Below are 21,581 nucleotides of genomic sequence, written 5' to 3' on the forward strand. Positions count from 1 at the left end.
GTCATGAGTGTGAGGGGATGGAGGCATATGAGTGTGAGGGGATGGAGATCATGAGTGTGAGGGGATGGAGGTCATGAGTGTGAGGGGATGGAGATCATGTGAGTGTGAGGGGATGGAGGTCATGTGAATGTGAGGGGATGGAGGTCATGAGTGTGAGGGGATGGAGGTCATGAGTGTGAGGGGATGGAGGTCATGAGTGTGAGGGGATGGAGGTCATGAGTGTGAGGGGATGGAGGTCATGTGAGTGTGAGGGGATGGAGGTCATGAGTGTGAGGAGTGGAGGTCATGAGTGTGAGGGGATGGAGATCATGTGAGTGTGAGGGGATGGAGGTCATGAGTGTGAGGGGATGGAGGTCATGAGTGTGAGGGGATGGAGGTCATGAGTGTGAGGGGATGGAGGTCATGAGTGTGAGGGGATAGAGATCATGAGTGTGAGGGGTTGGAGGTCATGAGTGTGAGGGGTGGAGGACATGTTGACCTTAATATAAATGAGCTGTTACAGGGATGTTGACTGTAGTTGGACAGGAGGTGAGTGTTCCATTCTTGAGTGTGTGAGGTGTAGATGGAGTCATGGGGTGGGTGTGAGGTGGTCATGGGGTGAGTGTGAGGTGGTCATGGGGTGGGTGTGAGGTGGTCATGGGGTGGGTGTGAGGTGGTCATGTGTGTGTGAGGTGGTCATGGGGGGGTGTGAGGTGGAATCATGGGGTGGGTGTGAGGTGGTCATGGGGTGGGTGTGAGGTGGTCATGGGGTGAGTGTGAGGTGGTCATGTTGTGTGTGTGAGGTGGTCATGGGGTGAGTGTGAGGTGGTCATGTTGTGTGTGTGAGGTGGTCATGGGGTGGGTGTGAGGTGGTCATGTTGTGTGTGTGAGGTGGTCATGTTGTGTGTGTGAGGTGGTCATGGGGGGGTGTGAGGTGGAATCATGGGGTGGGTGTGAGGTGGTCATGGGGTGGGTGTGAGGTGGTCATGGGGTGGGTGTGAGGTGGTCATGGGGTGGGTGTGAGGTGGTCATGGGGTGGGTGTGAGGTGGTCATGTTGTGTGTGTGAGGTGGTCATGGGGGGGTGTGAGGTGGAATCATGGGGTGGGTGTGAGGTGGTCATGGGGTGGGTGTGAGGTGGTCATGGGGTGGGTGTGAGGTGGTCATGGGGTGGGTGTGAGGTGGTCATGGGGTGGATATGGAGTGGAGTCATGGGGTGGGTGTGAGGTGGTCATGTTGTGTGTGTGAGGTGGTCATGGGGTTTGTGTGAGGTGGTCATGTTGTGTGTGTGAGGTGGTCATGGGGTGGGTGTGAGGTGGTCATGTTGTGAGTGTGAGGTGGTCATGGGGTGGGTGTGAGGTGGTCATGGGGTGAGTGTGAGATGGTCATGTTGTGTGTGTGAGGTGGTCATGGGGTGGGTGTGAGGTGGTCATGGGGTGAGTGTGAGGTGGTCATGGGGTGAGTGTGAGGTGGTCATGTTGTGTGTGTGAGGTGGTCATGGGGTGAGTGTGAGGTGGTCATGTTGTGTGTGTGAGGTGGTCATGGGGTGGGTGTGAGGTGGTCATGGGGTGAGTGTGAGGTGGTCATGTTGTGTGTGTGAGGTGGTCATGGGGGGTGTGAGGTGGTCATGTTGTGTGTGTGAGGTGGTCATGTTGTGTGTGTGAGGTGGTCATGGGGGGGTGTGAGGTGGAATCATGGGGTGGGTGTGAGGTGGTCATGGGGTGGGTGTGAGGTGGTCATGTTGTGGGTGTGAGGTGGTCATGGGGTGGATATGGAGTGGAGTCATGGGGTGAGTGTGAGGTGGAATCATGGGGTGGGTGTGAGGTGGTCATGGGGTGGGTGTGAGGTGGTCATGTTGTGGGTGTGAGGTGGTCATGGGGTGGGTGTGAGGTGGAATCATGGGATGGGTGTGAGGTGGTCATGGGGTGGGTGTGAGGTGGAATCATGAGATGGGTGTGAGGTGGTCATGGGGTGGGTGTGAGGTGGTCATGTTGTGGGTGTGAGCTGGTCATGGGGTGGGTGTGAGGTGGAATATGGGATGGGTGTGAGGTGGTCATGGGGTGGGTGTGAATTGGAGATATACTCATGGGGATGAGTGTGGTGGAGGCTGAGATTTGGAGGTGAGTGTTGAAGGTTGGGGGAGAGAAGGATGTGTGTGGTGTGGAGTGTGAGTTGCAGGTGTGTATGGTGTGTGGTGTGGAGCTGTGTGGAGTGTGAGTTGCAGGTGTGTGTGGGGTGTGGGGTGTGGAGCTGTGTGGAGTGTGAGTTGTAGGTGTGTGGTTAGGGTGTGGAGCTGTGTGGAGTGTGAGTTGCAGGTGTGTGGTGTGGAGCTGTGTGGAGTGTGAGTTGCAGGTGTGTGTGGTTAGGGTGTGGAGCCGTGTGGAGTGTGAGTTGCAGGTGTGTGTGGTGTGGAGCTGTGTGGAGTGTGAGTTGCAGGTGTGTGTGGTGTGGAGCTGTGTGGAGTGTGAGTTGCAGGTGTGTGTGGTGTGGAGCTGTGTGGAGTGTGAGTTGCAGGTGTGTGTGTGTGGTGTGGAGCTGTGTGGAGTGTGAGTTGCAGGTGTGTGGTGTGGAGCTGTGTGGAGTGTGAGTTGCAGGTGTGTGTGGTTAGGGTGTGGAGCTGTGTGGAGTGTGAGTTGCAGGTGTGTGTGGTGTGGAGCTGTGTGGAGTGTGAGTTGCAGGTGTGTGGTGTGGAGCTGTGTGGAGTGTGCGTTGCAGGTGTGTGTGTGTGGTGTGGAGCCGTGTGGAGTGTGAGTTGCAGGTGTGTGTGGTGTGGAGTGTGAGTTGCAGGTGTGTGTGGTGTGGAGCCGTGTGGAGTGTGAGTTGCAGGTGTGTGTGGTGTGGAGCCGTGTGGAGTGTGAGTTGCAGGTGTGTGTGGTGTGGTGTGGAGCTGTGTGGAGTGTGAGTTGAAGGTGTGTGTGGTGTGGAGCCATGTGGAGTGTGAGTTGCAGGTGTGTGTGGTGTGTGTGGTGTAGACTGTGAGTTGCAGGTGTGTGTGGTGTGGAGCTGTGTGGAGTGTGAGTTGCAGGTGTGTGTGGTGTGGAGCACCGTGTGGAGTGTGAGTTGCAGGTGTGTGTGGTGTGGAGCTGTGTGGAGTGTGAGTTGCAGGTGTGTGGTGTGTGTGGTGTGGAGCTGTGTGGAGTGTGAGTTGCAGGTGTGTGTGGTGTGGAGCTGTGTGGAGTGTGAGTTGCAGGTGTGTGTGGTGTGGGGGTGTGTGGAGTGTGAGTTGCAGGTGTGTGTGGTGTGGGGGTGTGTGGAGTGTGAGTTGCAGGTGTGTGTGGTTAGGGTGTGGAGCTGTGTGGAGTGTGAGTTGCAGGTGTGTGTGGTGTGGAGCTGTGTGGAGTGTGAGTTGCAGGTGTGTGTGGTGTGGGGGTGTGTGGAGTGTGAGTTGCAGGTGTGTGTGGTGTGGAGCTGTGTGGAGTGTGAGTTGCAGGTGTGTGTGGTGTGGTGTGGAGCTGTGTGGAGTGTGAGTTGCAGGTGTGTGTGGTGTGTGGTGTGGAGTGTGAGTTGCAGGTGTGTGTGGTGTGTGGTGTGGAGCTGTGTGGAGTGTGAGTTGCAGGTGTGTGTGTGGTGTGGTGTGGAGCTGTGTGGAGTGTGAGTTGCAGGTGTGTGTGGTGTGTGTGGTGTGGAGCTGTGTGGAGTGTGAGTTGCAGGTGTGTGTGGTGTGGAGCTGTGTGGAGTGTGAGTTGCAGGTGTGTGTGGTGTGGAGCTGTGTGGAGTGTGAGTTGCAGGTGTGTGGTTAGGGTGTGTGGAGTGTGAGTTGCAGGTGTGTGTGGTGTGGGGGTGTGTGGAGTGTGAGTTGCAGGTGTGTGGTGTGGTGTGGAGTTGTGTGGAGTGTGAGTTGCAGGTGTGTGTGGTTAGGGTGTGTGGAGTGTGAGTTGCAGGTGTGTGGTGTGGTGTGGAGTTGTGTGGAGTGTGAGTTGCAGGTGTGTGTGGTGTGGAGCTGTGTGGAGTTAGTTGCAGGTGTGTGGTGTGTGGTGTGGAGCTGTGTGGAGTGTGAGTTGCAGGTGTGTGTGGTGTGGTGTGGAGCTGTGTGGAGTGTGAGTTGCAGGTGTGTGTGGTGTGTGGTGTGGAGCTGTGTGGAGTGTGAGTTGCAGGTGTGTGTGGTTAGGGTGTGTGGAGTGTGAGTTGCAGGTGTGTGTGGTGTGGGGGTGTGTGGAGTGTGAGTTGCAGGTGTGTGTGGTGTGTGGTGTGGGGGTGTGTGGAGTGTGAGTTGCAGGTGTGTGTGGTTAGGGTGTGTGGAGTGTGAGTTGCAGGTGTGTGTGGTGTGGAGCTGTGTGGAGTGTGAGTTGCAGGTGTGTGTGGTGTGAGGTGTGGGGGTGTGTGGAGTGTGAGTTGCAGGTGTGTGTGGTTAGGGTGTGTGGAGTGTGAGTTGCAGGTGTGTGTGGAGTGTGAGTTGCAGGTGTGTGTGGTGTGGAGCTGTGTGGAGTGTGAGTTGCAGGTGTGTGGTGTGGAGCTGTGTGGAGTGTGAGTTGCAGGTGTGTGTGGTTAGGGTGTGGAGCTGTGTGGAGTGTGAGTTGCAGGTGTGTGTGGTTAGGGTGTGGAGCTGTGTGGAGTGTGAGTTGCAGGTGTGTGTGGTGTGGGGGTGTGTGGAGTGTGAGTTGCAGGTGTGTGGTGTGGGGGTGTGTGGAGTGTGAGTTGCAGGTGTGTGTGGTGTGGGGGTGTGTGGGGTGTGAGTGGCAGGTGTGTGTGGTTAGGGTGTGTGGAGTGTGAGTTGCAGGTGTGTGTGGTGTGGGGGTGTGTGGAGTGTGAGTTGCAGGTGTGTGTGGAGTGTGGTGTGGGGGTGTGTGGAGTGTGAGTTGCAGGTGTGTGTGGAGTGTGAGTTGCAGGTGTGTGTGGTGTGGGGGTGTGTGGAGTGTGAGCTGCAGGTGTGTGTGGAGTGTGAGTTGCAGGTGTGTGTGGTGTGGGGGTGTGTGGAGTGTGAGCTGCAGGTGTGTGTGGAGTGTGAGTTGCAGGTGTGTGTGGTTAGGGTGTGTGGAGTGTGAGTTGCAGGTGTGTGTGGTGTGGGTGTGTGTGGAGTGTGAGTTGCAGGTGTGTGTGGTTAGGGGTGTGTGGAGTGTGAGTTGCAGGTGTGTGTGGTGTGGGTGTGTGTGGAGTGTGAGTTGCAGGTGTGTGTGGTTAGGGGTGTGTGGAGTGTGAGTTGCAGGTGTGTGTGGTGTGGGTGTGTGTGGAGTGTGAGTTGCAGGTGTGTGTGGTTAGGGGTGTGTGGAGTGTGAGTTGCAGGTGTGTGTGGTGTGTGAGTTGCAGGTGTGTGTGGAGTGTGAGTTGCAGGTGTGTGTGGTGTGTGTGGTTAGGGGTGTGTGGAGTGTGAGTTGCAGGTGTGTGTGGTGTGGGTGTGTGTGGAGTGTGAGTTGCAGGTGTGTGTGATTAGGGTGTGTGGAGTGTGAGTTGCAGGTGTGTGTGGTTAGGGGTGTGTGGAGTGTGAGTTGCAGGTGTGTGTGGTGTGGGTGTGTGTGGAGTGTGAGTTGCAGGTGTGTGTGGTGTGGGTGTGTGTGGAGTGTGAGTTGCAGGTGTGTGTGGTGTGGGTGTGTGTGGAGTGTGAGTTGCAGGTGTGTGTGGTGTGGGTGTGTGTGGAGTGTGAGTTGCAGGTGTGTGTGGTGTGGGTGTGTGTGGAGTGTGAGTTGCAGGTGTGTGTGGTGTGGGTGTGTGGAGTGTGAGTTGCAGGTGTGTGTGGTGTGGGTGTGTGTGGAGTGTGAGTTGCAGGTGTGTGTGGTTAGGGTGTGTGGAGTGTGAGTTGCAGGTGTGTGTGAAGTGTGAGTTGCAGGTGTGTGGAGTGTGAGTTGCAGGTGTGTGTGGTTAGGGTGTGTGGAGTGTGAGTTGCAGGTGTGTGTGGAGTGTGAGTTGCAGGTGTGTGTGGAGTGTGAGTTGCAGGTGTGTGTGGTGTGGGTGTGTGTGGAGTGTGAGTTGCAGGTGTGTGTGGTGTGGGTGTGTGGAGTGTGAGTTGCAGGTGTGTGTGGTGTGGGTGTGTGTGGAGTGTGAGTTGCAGGTGTGTGTGGTTAGGGTGTGTGGAGTGTGAGTTGCAGGTGTGTGTGGAGTGTGAGTTGCAGGTGTGTGTGGAGTGTGAGTTGCAGGTGTGTGTGGAGTGTGAGTTGCAGGTGTGTGTGGAGTGTGAGTTGCAGGTGTGTGTGGTTAGGGTGTGTGGAGTGTGAGTTGCAGGTGTGTGTGGTTAGGGTGTGTGGAGTGTGAGTTGCAGGTGTGTGTGGAGTGTGAGTTGCAGGTGTGTGTGGTGTGGGGGTGTGTGGAGTGTGAGTTGCAGGTGTGTGTGGTTAGGGTGTGTGGATTGTGAGTTGCAGGTGTGTGTGGAGTGTGAGTTGCAGGTGTGTGTGGTTAGGGTGTGTGGAGTGTGAGTTGCAGGTGTGTGTGGTTAGGGTGTGTGGAGTGTGAGTTGCAGGTGTGTGTGGTGTGTGTAGTGTGGGGGTGTGTGGAGTGTGAGTTGCAGGTGTGTGTGGTTAGGGTGTGTGGAGTGTGAGTTGCAGGTGTGTGTGGAGTGTGAGTTGCAGGTGTGTGTGGAGTGTGAGTTGCAGGTGTGTGTGGTGTGGGGGTGTGTGGAGTGTGAGTTGCAGGTGTGTGTGGTGTGGGGGAGTGTGGAGTGTGAGTTGCAGGTGTGTGTGGAGTGTGAGTTGCAGGTGTGTGTGGAGTGTGAGTTGCAGGTGTGTGTGGTTAGGGTGTGTGGAGTGTGAGTTGCAGGTGTGTGTGGAGTGTGAGTTGCAGGTGTGTGTGGAGTGAGTTGCAGGTGTGTGTGGAGTGTGAGTTGCAGGTGTGTGTGGAGTGTGAGTTGCAGGTGTGTGTGGTGTGTGAGTTGCAGGTGTGTGTGGTGTGAGTTGCAGGTGTGTGTGGAGTGTGAGTTGCAGGTGTGTGTGGTGTGGAGCTGTGTGGAGTGTGAGTTGCAGGTGTGTGTGGAGTGTGAGTTGCAGGTGTGTGTGGAGTGTGAGTTGCAGGTGTGTGTGGAGTGTGAGTTGCAGGTGTGTGTGGAGTGTGAGTTGCAGGTGTGTGTGGTGTGGGGGTGTGTGGTGTGTGAGTTGCAGGTGTGTGTGGAGTGTGAGTTGCAGGTGTGTGTGGTTAGGGTGTGTGAAGTGTGAGTTGCAGGTGTGTGTGGAGTGTGAGTTGCAGGTGTGTGTGGAGTGTGAGTTGCAGGTGTGTGTGGAGTGTGAGTTGCAGGTGTGTGTGGAGTGTGAGTTGCAGGTGTGTGTGGTGTGTGAGTTGCAGGTGTGTGTGGTGTGTGAGTTGCAGGTGTGTGTGGAGTGTGATTTGCAGGTGTGTGTGGTGTGGAGCTGTGTGGAGTGTGAGTTGCAGGTGTGTGTGGAGTGTGAGTTGCAGGTGTGTGTGGAGTGTGAGTTGCAGGTGTGTGTGGAGTGTGAGTTGCAGGTGTGTGTGGAGTGTGAGTTGCAGGTGTGTGTGGAGTGTGAGTTGCAGGTGTGTGTGGTTAGGGTATGTGGAGTGTGAGTTGCAGGTGTGTGTGGTGTGGAGCTGTGTGGAGTGTGAGTTGCAGGTGTGTGTGGAGTGTGAGTTGCAGGTGTGTGTGGAGTGTGAGTTGCAGGTGTGTGTGGAGTGTGAGTTGCAGGTGTGTGTGGAGTGTGAGTTGCAGGTGTGTGTGGAGTGTGAGTTGCAGGTGTGTGTGGAGTGTGACTTGCAGGTGTGTGTGGAGTGTGAGTTGCAGGTGTGTGTGGTGTGGAGCTGTGTGGAGTGTGAGTTGCAGGTGTGTGTGGAGTGTGAGTTGCAGGTGTGTGTGGAGTGTGAGTTGCAGGTGTGTGTGGAGTGTGAGTAGCAGGTGTGTGTGGTGTGTGAGTTGCAGGTGTGTGTGGTGTGTGAGTTGCAGGTGTGTGTGGAGTGTGAGTTGCAGGTGTGTGTGGTGTGGAGCTGTGTGGAGTGTGAGTTGCAGGTGTGTGTGGAGTGTGAGTTGCAGGTGTGTGTGGAGTGTGAGTTGCAGGTGTGTGTGGAGTGTGAGTTGCAGGTGTGTGTGGAGTGTGAGTTGCAGGTGTGTGTGGTTAGGGTGTGTGGAGTGTGAGTTGCAGGTGTGTGTGGTGTGGAGCTGTGTGGAGTGTGAGTTGCAGGTGTGTGTGGAGTGTGAGTTGCAGGTGTGTGTGGAGTGTGAGTTGCAGGTGTGTGTGGAGTGTGAGTTGCAGGTGTGTGTGTTTAGGGTGTGTGGAGTGTGAGTTGCAGGTGTGTGTGGAGTGTGAGTTGCAGGTGTGTGTGTTTAGGGTGTGTGGAGTGTGAGTTGCAGGTGTGTGTGGAGTGTGAGTTGCAGGTGTGTGTGGAGTGTGAGTTGCAGGTGTGTGTGGAGTGTGAGTTGCAGGTGTGTGTGGTTAGGGTGTGTGGAGTGTGAGTTGCAGGTGTGTGTGGAGTGTGAGTTGCAGGTGTGTGTGGAGTGTGAGTTGCAGGTGTGTGTGGTGTGGGTGTGTGTGGAGTGTGAGTTGCAGGTGTGTGTGGTGTGGGGGTGTGTGGAGTGTGAGTTGCAGGTGTGTGTGGAGTGTGAGTTGCAGGTGTGTGTGGAGTGTGAGTTGCAGGTGTGTGTGGTTAGGGTGTGTGGAGTGTGAGTTGCAGGTTTGTGTGGAGTGTGAGTTGCAGGTGTGTGTGGAGTGTGAGTTGCAGGTGTGTGTGGAGTGTGAGTTGCAGGTGTGTGTGGAGTGTGAGTTGCAGGTGTGTGTGGTGTGTGAGTTGCAGGTGTGTGTGGTGTGTGAGTTGCAGGTGTGTGTGGAGTGTGAGTTGCAGGTGTGTGTGGTGTGGAGCTGTGTGGAGTGTGAGTTGCAGGTGTGTGTGGAGTGTGAGTTGCAGGTGTGTGTGGAGTGTGAGTTGCAGGTGTGTGTGGAGTGTGAGTTGCAGGTGTGTGTGGAGTGTGAGTTGCAGGTGTGTGTGGAGTGTGAGTTGCAGGTGTGTGTGGAGTGTGAGTTGCAGGTGTGTGTGGTTAGGGTGTGTGGAGTGTGAGTTGCAGGTGTGTGTGGAGTGTGAGTTGCAGGTGTGTGTGGTAGGGTGTGTGGAGTGTGAGTTGCAGGTGTGTGTGGAGTGTGAGTTGCAGGTGTGTGTGGAGTGTGAGTTGCAGGTGTGTGTGGAGTGTGAGTTGCAGGTGTGTGTGGAGTGTGAGTTGCAGGTGTGTGTGGTGTGTGAGTTGCAGGTGTGTGTGGTGTGTGAGTTGCAGGTGTGTGTGGAGTGTGAGTTGCAGGTGTGTGTGGTGTGGAGCTGTGTGGAGTGTGAGTTGCAGGTGTGTGTGGAGTGTGAGTTGCAGGTGTGTGTGGAGTGTGAGTTGCAGGTGTGTGTGGAGTGTGAGTTGCAGGTGTGTGTGGAGTGTGAGTTGCAGGTTTGTGTGGTTAGGGTGTGTGGAGTGTGAGTTGCAGGTGTGTGTGGTGTGGAGCTGTGTGGAGTGTGAGTTGCAGGTGTGTGTGGAGTGTGAGTTGCAGGTGTGTGTGGAATGTGAGTTGCAGGTGTGTGTGGAGTGTGAGTTGCAGGTGTGTGTGGAGTGTGACTTGCAGGTGTGTGTGGAGTGTGACTTGCAGGTGTGTGTGGAGTGTGACTTGCAGGTGTGTGTGGTGTGGAGCTGTGTGGAGTGTGAGTTGCAGGTGTGTGTGGAGTGTGAGTTGCAGGTGTGTGTGGAGTGTGAGTTGCAGGTGTGTGGAGTGTGAGTTGCAGGTGTGTGTGGAGTGTGAGTTGCAGGTGTGTGTGGTTAGGGTGTGTGGAGTGTGAGTTGCAGGTGTGTGTGGTGTGGAGCTGTGTGGAGTGTGAGTTGCAGGTGTGTGTGGAGTGTGAGTTGCAGGTGTGTGTGGAGTGTGAGTTGCAGGTGTGTGTGGAGTGTGAGTTGCAGGTGTGTGTGGAGTGTGAGTTGCAGGTGTGTGTGGAGTGTGACTTGCAGGTGTGTGTGGAGTGTGAGTTGCAGGTGTGTGTGGTGTGGAGCTGTGTGGAGTGTGAGTTGCAGGTGTGTGTGGAGTGTGAGTTGCAGGTGTGTGTGGAGTGTGAGTTGCAGGTGTGTGTGGTGTGTGAGTTGCAGTTGTGTGTGGTGTGTGAGTTGCAGGTGTGTGTGGAGTGTGATTTGCAGGTGTGTGTGGTGTGGAGCTGTGTGGAGTGTGAGTTGCAGGTGTGTGTGGAGTGTGAGTTGCAGGTGTGTGTGGAGTGTGAGTTGCAGGTGTGTGTGGAGTGTGAGTTGCAGGTGTGTGTGGAGTGTGAGTTGCAGGTGTGTGTGGTTAGGGTGTGTGGAGTGTGAGTTGCAGGTGTGTGTGGTGTGGAGCTGTGTGGAGTGTGAGTTGCAGGTGTGTGTGGTTAGGGTGTGTGGAGTGTGAGTTGCAGGTGTGTGTGGAGTGTGAGTTGCAGGTGTGTGTGGAGTGTGAGTTGCAGGTGTGTGTGGAGTGTGAGTTGCAGGTGTGTGTGGAGTGTGAGTTGCAGGTGTGTGTGGTTAGGGTGTGTGGAGTGTGAGTTGCAGGTGTGTGTGGAGTGTGAGTTGCAGGTGTGTGTGGAGTGTGAGTTGCAGGTGTGTGTGGAGTGTGACTTGCAGGTGTGTGTGGAGTGTGACTTGCAGGTGTGTGTGGAGTGTGAGTTGCAGGTGTGTGTGGAGTGTGAGTTGCAGGTGTGTGTGGAGTGTGAGTTGCAGGTGTGTGTGGAGTGTGAGTTGCAGGTGTGTGTGGAGTGTGAGTTGCAGGTGTGTGTGGTGTGGAGCTGTGTGGAGTGTGAGTTGCAGGTGTGTGTGGAGTGTGAGTTGCAGGTGTGTGTGGTTAGGGTGTGTGGAGTGTGAGTTGCAGGTGTGTGTGGTGTGGAGCTGTGTGGAGTGTGAGTTGCAGGTGTGTGTGGAGTGTGAGTTGCAGGTGTGTGTGGAGTGTGAGTTGCAGGTGTGTGTGGAGTGTGAGTTGCAGGTGTGTGTGGAGTGTGAGTTGCAGGTGTGTGTGGAGTGTGAGTTGCAGGTGTGTGTGGAGTGTGAGTTGCAGGTGTGTGTGGAGTGTGAGTTGCAGGTGTGTGTGGTGTGGAGCTGTGTGGAGTGTGAGTTGCAGGTGTGTGTGGAGTGTGAGTTGCAGGTGTGTGTGGTTAGGGTGTGTGGAGTGTGAGTTGCAGGTGTGTGTGGTGTGGAGCTGTGTGGAGTGTGAGTTGCAGGTGTGTGTGGAGTGTGAGTTGCAGGTGTGTGTGGAGTGTGAGTTGCAGGTGTGTGTGGAGTGTGAGTTGCAGGTGTGTGTGGTGTGGAGCTGTGTGGAGTGTGAGTTGCAGGTGTGTGTGGAGTGTGAGTTGCAGGTGTGTGTGGAGTGTGAGTTGCAGGTGTGTGTGGAGTGTGAGTTGCAGGTGTGTGTGGAGTGTGACTTGCAGGTGTGTGTGGAGTGTGACTTGCAGGTGTGTGTGGAGTGTGAGTTGCAGGTGTGTGTGGAGTGTGAGTTGCAGGTGTGTGTGGAGTGTGAGTTGCAGGTGTGTGTGGAGTGTGACTTGCAGGTGTGTGTGGAGTGTGAGTTGCAGGTGTGTGTGGTGTGTAGCTGTGTGGAGTGTGAGTTGCAGGTGTGTGTGGAGTGTGAGTTGCAGGTGTGTGTGGTTAGGGTGTGTGGAGTGTGAGTTGCAGGTGTGTGTGGTGTGGAGCTGTGTGGAGTGTGAGTTGCAGGTGTGTGTGGAGTGTGAGTTGCAGGTGTGTGTGGAGTGTGAGTTGCAGGTGTGTGTGGAGTGTGAGTTGCAGGTGTGTGTGGAGTGTGAGTTGCAGGTGTGTGTGGAGTGTGAGTTGCAGGTGTGTGTGGAGTGTGAGTTGCAGGTGTGTGTGGAGTGTGAGTTGCAGGTGTGTGTGGAGTGTGACTTGCAGGTGTGTGTGGAGTGTGAGTTGCAGGTGTGTGTGGAGTGTGTGGAGTGTGAGTTGCAGGTGTGTGTGGAGTGTGAGTTGCAGGTGTGTGTGGAGTGTGAGTTGCAGGTGTGTGTGGAGTGTGAGTTGCAGGTGTGTGTGGAGTGTGAGTTGCAGGTGTGTGTGGTGGGTTTGATCTGCTGTTCAGGTGCCCTCTTGCCTTCTGTCTGCACCTTGTGTCTGTTCTGGTCTGCTGTGTGTCCTCAGGGTCTCAGCCGCGTGTGCTGGTCTGCTGTGTGTCCTCAGGGTCTCAGCCGCGTGTGCTGGTCTGCTGTGTGTCCTCAGGGTCTCAGCCCCGTGTGCTGATCTGCTGTCTGCCCACACGGTTTCAGCCCCAGGAGTGGCCGGGGAATCCACCACAGGCTGGACTGGGCCCAAGGCCAGGGTGGCAGCAGACTGGGACCTGGCCTTGCTGAGCAGTGGTGGCTCAGACTGAAGCAGAAAAGGCAGCCTTGGGGCCCGGCCTCTGCAGGAATCCTCTCCCTGCCCTGGCCCTAGGTGGGCCGAGCCCAGGCTGGGGGTCCGGGGATCCCCGCTTGTCCAGGGCCCTCGGAGCTGGCACTCAACCCTTGGAGTGTATATGCAAGGCTTCTTGCCTTCTTTGTGATTTGTTTCAGACAAAGACCAAAGAGTCAGCAGGGGGGGGGGCTGTGTTTATTTGTTTTGCTTTTTTGCTTAGATTGTAATCCTGGTGATTATAGAATATCAAGAAGGAAAATCAACAGAAGGCTCTCCCAGCCCTGCCTCCCGCTCCCCGTTCCTGGTCCGCCGGCGCCACCTGGTGGTCCATGGCTGCAGACCAGCTCCAAGAGGGCCCGGCCCTCCCCCTGGACCTGGCCAGTGGGAATAGGCCAGCCCTGGGGGGGCCGAGGAGGGGTGGGGGGCTTGAGCACCAGGAGACGCCCCTCAGAGGAGGCAGCTGCGCTTCCCCGCCATTCAGTCCACCCTGATCAGACACTACTTGGCTGGGTACAGGACACCTGTTTTAGTCTGGATCTGGGGGTAGAAGGGCTACTGACCAAATAGGGGGCTGCAGGTGTGGCTCATGGATTGGGGGGGGGCTGTGACTAGAAAGTCCGAGGGTTCCCACACAGGCATTCTTATCTAGAATTAGCGTCTGGGAGCGAGGGTGAGTTTGGGCACCCCAGGCTGCCCTGTCTCTGGGTCCTAGAGGAGCTGGCTGTAGTTTGACCCAAATCCAGCCTGTCATAGCAAAGGCTGGGGAGAGGGTTGGCTGCCTGACAGGAATCACCTGGATGATCGCAGAAGAGGCAGGTCCCCGGGCCTCTCCTGGCAGCTGATTCTGCAGATTAGAGCCATCCACCCCGCGTTGGTATTGGTTGTTGTGTTAGTTTTATTATTAAGTATCTGTACAAAGAGGTTGCAGTTCCTACGTCAGGCTGCGAGTACAACACATCTTGATCGCGGTCCCTGAGCAGAACTTTTTTTTTCCTTTCAGTTTTCTTGTTTGTTCTTATGCCAGTACTAGGCTTGAACTCAGGGACTTGCACTCTTCCTTGGTTTTTCCACTCAAGTCTGAGGTTCTACCACTTGAGCCACATCTCCATTTCTGGCTCTTGCTGGTTGTTTGGAGATGTAAGTGTCTCAGATCTGGCTTCTTGGGCTAACTTTGAACCCCCATCTTCGGCTCTCAGCCTCCCAAGTAACTAGGATTACAGACGTGAGCGAGCAAAGCCCTACAAGAACGATCTCTTTTGATGTCCTGTCTCTCCTGTCTGTGAGCCCCTCGGGGCTGCGTACCCCCTCACAGAATTCCTCCACTTCCTCCTTCCCCCCAGCTCTGGGAGCTTTCATCCCCAGTCCCCTGGCAGCCATCTAGGGCTGACTCTGAGCCGTGCCCAGCACCAAGGGAAGGCTTGGTTTCATTTAAAATTCACAGTTAACATTTAAATCTGTATATTTTAAGCCTCTTGAAGACTCGAAAGCTCTGGGCCACCTAATTAGGGGCAGCCATCTCTTAGAAGAAGCCAGCCTTCCTGTGGGCATGACCCCTGACCTCTGACCTCTGACAGCATCAAGGCTAGGGACCCAGAGCAGCGAGAAGGGAAGGATCTGGACTGCCACTCAGTCTCTTGTCCCCACCCCCACCCCCCCACCCCCCCCAGTTCCAAATGGTCTGGAGAGGTTAGACAGAGAGCTGGCCGCTCCCACAGCTGTCCCTGCCTTCTCGGTCCCGGTGCCAGGGCTGGGAGAAGGGGCCGCCATTATGCTGTGGAGAGTCGCTGTCAAGACTCCTTCTGCCAAATTGTGCTTTCAGCCTCCCAGACAACCAGAGCTGGGAGCAGCCACACTCTGTGTGAAGCAGCGCCGCTGTCATAACAGAGCCACTCAGCAAATCAGGGGGTGATTCCGAGGGGGAGGGGAGACACTCTTGGCCATGCGCTTGGCTGGGTGTTGTTTTTTATCTCCTTCCTTACTGGAAAGCCATGGGCAGAGCCAAGGGAGGCCCGTCCTGGCGTTGTCTGAATCTTCTGGCCTTGTCTGAATCTTCTGGCCTTAGGGTCTTTGGCCCCCTGCCCCGCCCCTCACCTGTGAGGTCCCCTCCCCCAGACTCAGGATGACCAGACTTTGGCCTCTGCCTTTTGCTGGGGGGGTGGAGGGGAATGGAGGCTTGGGGGGTGACCTGGAATGGAGCCTGTGCCTCCTGGGAGCAAGTGGGGAGCCCTAGGCCCCACATCCTAACTGCAAGCACCAACCCTGAAGCTCACGGAGGGCCGGCCACGCAGGGAGCCCGCTCCATCTGGACCCCCTTCCGCTTCCATGTTCCTTGAAATGAGGTTTCTGGAAATGTTGTCCTGTGGACCAGTGGGAGAAAGAGAGCCGAGCCCTGAGCTCGGGGGAAATTGAATAGTCCGTGGGTGTCTGGATCTGAGAAGTTAAATCTAATGAAAATTTCATCCAGTTGAACCAAGAAATCAGAAGCAGGCCCTTAATGCCTGTCAACAAGAATACAGTGAAAATTAAACCCACGCCACTGCCATTTCCCAGTGACCTTGTTGCCATGACAACGGCCCACTCGCGTCAACAACTTGTAGGGTGCCGAGGGGCTCCGTTCACTTCCAGCAGCCGGAGCCAGGGCCCCCCCTCCCCGCAGCCGTCTCCCCCCAGCCTGTGACTGGCTCCTAAGTTGGGCGGCACCACGTCTGGGATTGCTTGGGAACATCCCAGTTTGGACCATTACCTGGGCACCTGGCCACCGCACCCCCTTTTCTGTGTCCCAGGGGCCCGATCTAAATGGCCGCCCTCTGCATGGGTCTTCCTCACACGGCAGAGACTTGGGTGGCAGCAACCTATAGAAAAGAAGGAAAGGAAAGTTCCCTGCCTCGCCCGGCACCCCCTCACCCTGCCCCCGGCACTTGGGACACAGATGCCACTGGGTGGCCTTGGCACCTGCCGCCACCATGCCGGGAAATCTCTTTCCCAGCCAAGAAAGGCCACGTGTCCGTTCTAGCAGGCAGGGTTGCCATGGTAACGCGACCTCTGGCTGGACCTGTCCTTTCATCCTTCCAGAAGTGTCTGCCCCATGGAGCAAACAGGGCAGGAGGCTGGCTGTCACCAGCTCTGGGGACGGACTGCCCGGGCTGAGGGTCTCCCAGGGTTCCCCCCCCCCCGCCCGCGCCCTGGTCCCCTCCAGACGTGACTGTGCACCGCAGAGACCATCTGGCCCACGTGCCACCGAGTCTCTGTGCCCTCAGTGTCCCTCGGGGAGTGATGGTCTGCAGTCAGATGGACGGGGCCACCATCCTCACCTTGGCATGTGAAGACACAGCTGCCATCTCTGGTCCGTGGCATGCTGGGGACCACAGTGTCTAATTCATTGAGTGTAGGCAGGAACTGGGAATATGAATATTTTTGTAGGTACTGGGGTTTGAACTCAGGGCTTCTGTTACCACTGCAGCTATGCCCTGGGCCCTTTTGCCTTAGCTTGTTTATCAGATAGGGTCCCTTGCTTGCGCCCTCCTCCCAAGTAGTTGGGATTATGCATCATAGCACCTGACCCTGACCTGACCTTCAGCCAAGGGGTGACACCCGAAGAGCCCTGACTGTACCTGGGGGTGCCGGGCGCAGGGTACTGCCAGGGGCTGGTTCCACCTGGCTGTGGGGGCTTATTTCTTTTGGTAATCTCTCAGCACTTTCATTGTTAGCGTTAAGAGCCATGAGCTCCAGTTACGGCATCACCAGAACCAACAAAAGGAAGAGGGATGAACAATGGTGAATGTGATTGAAAAGCTGTCTCCTCCTTGTCTACTCCAACCTTTATCAAGCACAGAGGAGAGCGTGGTAATGGGCCCTGCCCTCCTCAGATTCTAGCTCCAGTGAGGACCAGAATGGGAGAAGTTCCCAGCAGGGGAACTTCCAGGAGCCGGCCATGCATTGAGCTGGGGTATATTGGGAAGATGGGATTTAAGGTGGTATAGGAGGGTACCTCGAAAGTCCCTTATGTCACGGCTGTGTGTGTGTATGCACGTGCGTGCATGTGTGCACACCCGAGGAGTGGAGCCTGAAATCTGGGCCTCACATGCTCATTGGGCTTTTTGGCTTGCTACCCAGTTCCAGCTTCTGGCTTAATTGGAGATGAGTCTAGCTAGGACGGCAGGCCTCAGGCCCCGCCCACATGAATGACTGGGCTTCCGGGAATGGGCTATTCGCCGTCTGACCACACGGTGGCGACCTCAGGGGGTGTCCCCGCCAGGCGCTTTCGCGTGGTGGACATAGCCATCTCCAGCACGGTGAGGAACGACTCTCCACGGGTAAATCACCCAGGCCCGGGGATGTGAGGACAGTAGTGCAAACCAGACCTAGGCACTGCTGCAGAGGGACCCTGGGGTGCAGCTGACACAACAGAACCTGTCACCTCGCCGCTCCAGAGGCCGCAAGTCCACGATCAAGGTCACTTCGGGGTGGGCTCCGAGGGGGCCTCCCTTCCTGGCTTGCAGAGATCCGCCATGTGGCTATGCCCGATGCCTGATGCCCGGGCGTCTCTGCCTCCCCTCCTAAAAGTGCCAGGCCTGTCAGATAGAGACTCTACCATGTCACCTTGCTTACTGATGTCCTCCTTAAAGATCTGCCCCAAGGACAGTCACCCGGGGGTCGGGGCGCTGTCTCCACCTCTTCCTGAGCCCTAGGCGTGGAGCAGCCATAAGCCAAGATGCCCTTGGCTGGCAGCTGCCGGGTGCTGGTGAAGTCCTCCCCTCCGCCCAGCCCTCCCCTCCGCCCCTCTGCATCTCCAGATCCCTCTCTCCCCGCAGCTGGCCACCTCTTAGAGAAATTGGTCTTCAGAAGGTAGCATGAGCCACATGCTGCCGTGGTTGATTTCATTGTCATTATTCATCTTAGAGGAAGCTGGCTGGCTGCGGGTTGTAATTAGAGTAAACATCTTGAACAGGCTCTGGAGTGGGCTGGTGGGTCACTGTCACACACACACACACACACACACACACACACACACACACACACACACACACCAGCCGGTCCTTATCACAGCCATGTCATGGGCAGCCTGTGGCGCTGGAGCAGCCACAAGAGGGCGCTCGTGAGGCCTGTTCTTGGTGGCGGCTGCAGCCCTTCCAGATGTTTCTGTCCTATACACATCTGGCTGGACAGCTTCTCCCCCCACCCCCATCCCCTCAGTCTCTGGCCCGTTCATTGTCCCAGCCCCCCTGGGATACAGATCCCCGTCCAGTCTGGGCATCACCGAGGAGAGGAGTGGAGGGTGGCCCTCTGTCTGGGATTGGGCTCCCTCGGGGCCTCAGCACTGAGGCTGGGGGGATTCCCAGCCTAGAACCAGACACGGTGAGCAGAGGGGACCGAGGAGACTTCTCTTCCGGGGAGTCCCCACCCCTTCCTGCGGTGCCTCGCGGGTCACGTCTGATCCTAGCACTTGGTCGAGTGTACCTGCCCGAGTTCCCTTTGACTGCTCTTACAAAGAGCAAGAGACCAGAGCCGGGCAGCCTGCGTGCGCGTTTATTAACCTTCCTTCCCTAACGTGATTTTTCCCCCTATTGAAATCTCCTTTCCCGCTGATTCATTACATGTGGGGAAGCCGAGCGTGACATGTTAAAAGCTGTCTTGATGGGTTTTGATATTCAGTACTAACCGCTCACCACCTGGGGGGGGGCTCTCTCCCTCCCCCAGAGGGGGGGAGAGGCAATCTGCATATTGGATGTGCCAAGACAGTAGGTAATTTGCATTAAGCATCCAGAAATTCTCTGCCTGCAATCTGTCACCCTTCGCTGGGTTTTCGTTTTATAACCTTCAAAACATACGCAAGGGAGCAAGAGCACACAGAGGTAGCCACCACACTCGGGCAGGGCTGGACGGAAAATAGACCTAAGCCACCAAGGCCAGCACAGAGGTGGCCAGTCAGACGTGCCAGAAGGTTCTTCCTGCCCACTGGACCCCAGATGAGAGCCCCGACTGCGATCTGAGGTGTTGGCAGAAGCCGGCAGCAGGGGTCCCTGAGGACAGCATTGCCCTCCGGATGGCCAAGTGACAGCCTGTCATCCCAGCTTCTCAGGAGGCTGAGATCGGAGGACCACGGTTCAAAGCCAGCCCAGGCAGAAAAGGCGATAAGACTCTTATCTCCAATGAACCACCAAAAAGGCAGAAGTATGGGGGGGGGGGGGTATAGCTCAAGTGGTAGAGCGCTATCCCCAGCTGGGTTCAGGTTCAGGACAGAGCTGTATACTCCCATCCTGGTGGCTTGTGAAGCCCTTCCCCCGACCCCACACAGGAGTCTGGAATATTCCAGACCAGTGGTGTGGAGCTTCTGGATTGGGGTCTCCGGGTGGCAGCAGGGCTGGGGTGGACGGCTGGGCCAGGCCCCTGCAGCGCCATCCAGTCCTGTCATCCGACCTCCCATGTGGAAAATGAGTCTGGAGAGGCCCTGGGTGAGGGAGAGCCCCGGGAGCAGGGCCGGGCCAGGAAGCGCAGACCCCTCATCCCGGCCAAGCCCCTCGTGCTTGGCCGTGTCTTCTCGGTGGATTGCTGGGCAGTGGATTCTTTGAGACAAGGGCCCCGTGGGGATGACGGGACTTCCAGACAAGGAGCTGAGGGTGGATAGACTCAGATGGGCCAGACCCACAGCCTCCAGGGCTCCCTGGGAATGCTGGGGAAATGGAGCTGGCGCTCCCCTGTACCTGAAGGGAGAGCCATAAATACCGCCGCCACTGTCCCCCACCCCACTCCCCACTCCCGCCACAGGCATCCTTAGCTCGCAGGTGCCACACAGCCCCACGGCTTGCCAACCCATCAGAACGCAAGACCCACTGGGGACAGATGAGGGGCAGAAGCAAGGGCCTGCAGGCCTCCAGAGGAGCAGAGAATGAAGCAGGTGCACGCACCACACCGGTGGTCAGCACCAGCCAAGGAGAGGGACCCGGGAGAGAATGCCCACCCAAGCACTTGGCACACACTGAGAAAACCCATCAAGTTCTGGGTGTCGCTGGGATGGGGGACAGACCACACCTTCTCCCCAAGGCTGTGGAATTCTCAGCACCAAGCTCCCTTCTCAAGCCCAGCCTGTGGCTTCAGAGCAGGGCCAGCGCTTTGTGTCCTGACCATCACCACTAACACTGGTGACAAGCTGGGTTCGGCGGCTCACGCCTTTCATCTTAGCTACTCAGGAGGTTGAGATCTGAGGATCACAGTTTGAAGCCAGCCCAGGCAGGGAAGTCCGTGAGACGCTTACCTCCAACCAAGTAGCAAAACGCTGAAGGACTATGTGGAAAATAAGCTATACAACTTGTGGATGGGGCTAGGAGGGAAAACAGAGTGCAAGGGAAGGGGTAACACTGTCCAATAAGAAATATACTCTTTACCTGGCTTATGTACCTGTCACCCTTCTGTGCATCCCCTTTAGAATGACAATTTAATACAATGTAGTAGAGTAACCGTTTGAGTGTGGCTCAAGTGGTAGAGCACCAGCCTTGAGCAAAGAAAACACTGAAGGACAGCACCATGCTCTGAGTTCAAGCCTCGGTAGCTGCACCAATATTTTGTTTTGTGGTTTTTTTTTTAAACACTATGTCAGGGCCCTTGGGGAAAACAAAAAGCAGACTCTATGCAGATTACTCACTGTGCACAGCACCGTGAAGAAAGGGGAGGGGAGGGCTGGGAAGGTAGCTCAGCGGTAGAGTTGCATGCCTTGCAAGCATGAGGCCCTGGGTTCGATTCCTCAGCACCACATAAACAGAAAAAGCTGGAAGTGGCGCTGTGGCTCCAGTGGTAGAGTGCTAGCCTTGAGCTGAAGGCCTGAGGGACAGCACCCAGGCCCAGAGTTCAGGCCCCATGACCGGCAAAAAAAAAAAAAAAAGAAAGAAAGGGGAGGGGAGAGGAAGGGAGAGCTCCAGGCGGGGCAGCAGCCTCCACCTCCTCCAAACGCTTAGCAAATTACCTGGAGTCAGCCAGCAGAGGGCGCTCAGCAGTACGAGAGCCTGAGTCCACCAATGTGCCCTCCCAAGTCCATGGCCTCTGGCCTCTGACGCACCTCTGACCTCTGACTCACACCCTCCCCCCCCCCCACTTCTCTCTCTCCACAGTCCATGGCATCAAGTGGACCTGTAGCAACGGGAACAGCAGCTCGGGTTTCTCAGTGGAACAGCTGGTCCAGCAGATCCTCGACAGCCACCAGACCAAGCCCCAGCCTCGGACCCACAACTGCCTCTGCACGGGCAGCCTGGGTGAGCCGGGGCCCCGGGGGGCAGGCAGTGCCGGGGTACGGGGGGGGGTCTGCTGTGATGGCTGGGGCCACTGAACACTGGGTGAGGTCATAGAACCCAAGATGTCCAGTACTAGACACCCAGCTGGCCCTTCTCCCTGGTCTTCTACCACCGTCCACCCCAGTCCTGTCCCACTTTGGTCAAGAGAGAGCAGCTTCCAGAGCTGCGGCCGTCATGGCCCTAACCTCGGGTGTGGAGAGGAAGGGGGCTCGGGGCCTAGTCCACCAGCACCTCAGGAACCCTCGGTAGGGTTCTAGGGTTTTTCTAGAACATCTGCCTGAGGCACTGGGATCACTCAAGCGAAACCTCTCTCTTTAACCTCCGTCTCCTCCAGGCACGGAAGGCCTCCCACACGCTCCAGTCTAAACGTGCTTGCTTTTCCAGTGATGGCATCTGCTCTTTGAAATGCACTTCTACACACACACACACACACACACACACACACACACACACACACACACACACACAGCTGCAGTAATTAGATAATCCTCATCCAAGGACCAGGCCACTGCTCAGCCATGTCTTGCACATCAAAGAGATGTGGCTGTGAGGCCATAACAGGATCAGGGAGATTTCACTCATATGTCAAAAGCCTGGTGACCTCTAGTGAGTAGAACAGAAATAACGACAGTCCCAGAGGTCAGGGGAGAGGAGCTGCTGTGTGGGCCAGAAATGCTCCATTTCTGGACGATTCTCTTCCCTGCCTCTGGCCTCTGGCTGGAGTTCTGCACTTGCTTTGACTTTGAGGCTGTCTGTCCCTTCAGTGAGCTGAGGGCAGGTCAGATGGTTGAGAAGGTAGACTCAATTTCTTCCTGGCCCTGAGCAGAATCTAGAACATTCTTTGGTCCTGGGATCTGAGAGCTGAGGTATCACCATCTCCCCATCAACTGCTGGCTCCTGGTCTCTGCAGGTCAGGAGCTCCCAGAGTTACTGCACAAGTGTCCAGAAGCAGGTGCAGGAATCTGGGCTGGGTGTGGACCAGTCACTAGCCATGGACCCAGTCCCTCTAGCCAGTCAGAACTTCCCAGTGAGACCTGGATGGTGGAGGCTCTTCCCAGTGAGGCCTGCATGGTGGAGGTTC

The 21,581-nt window shown here is 56.3% G+C and overlaps 1 protein-coding gene across 1 annotated transcript in view; it reads left to right on the forward strand.

Annotated features, from left to right (window-relative positions):
* Camta1 (calmodulin binding transcription activator 1) overlaps window positions 1-21,581 on the forward strand; it is a 731,341-nt gene that overhangs the window by 624,426 nt on the left and 85,334 nt on the right. The window contains 1 exon segment of the mRNA XM_042695784.1: window positions 20,321-20,461. Coding sequence (XP_042551718.1) covers window positions 20,321-20,461 — 141 coding nt within the window.

This window comes from Dipodomys spectabilis, unplaced genomic scaffold (assembly GCF_019054845.1).
Source record: "Dipodomys spectabilis isolate Male_0828 unplaced genomic scaffold, ASM1905484v1 ptg000188l, whole genome shotgun sequence".
Lineage (NCBI taxonomy): Eukaryota > Metazoa > Chordata > Mammalia > Rodentia > Heteromyidae > Dipodomys > Dipodomys spectabilis.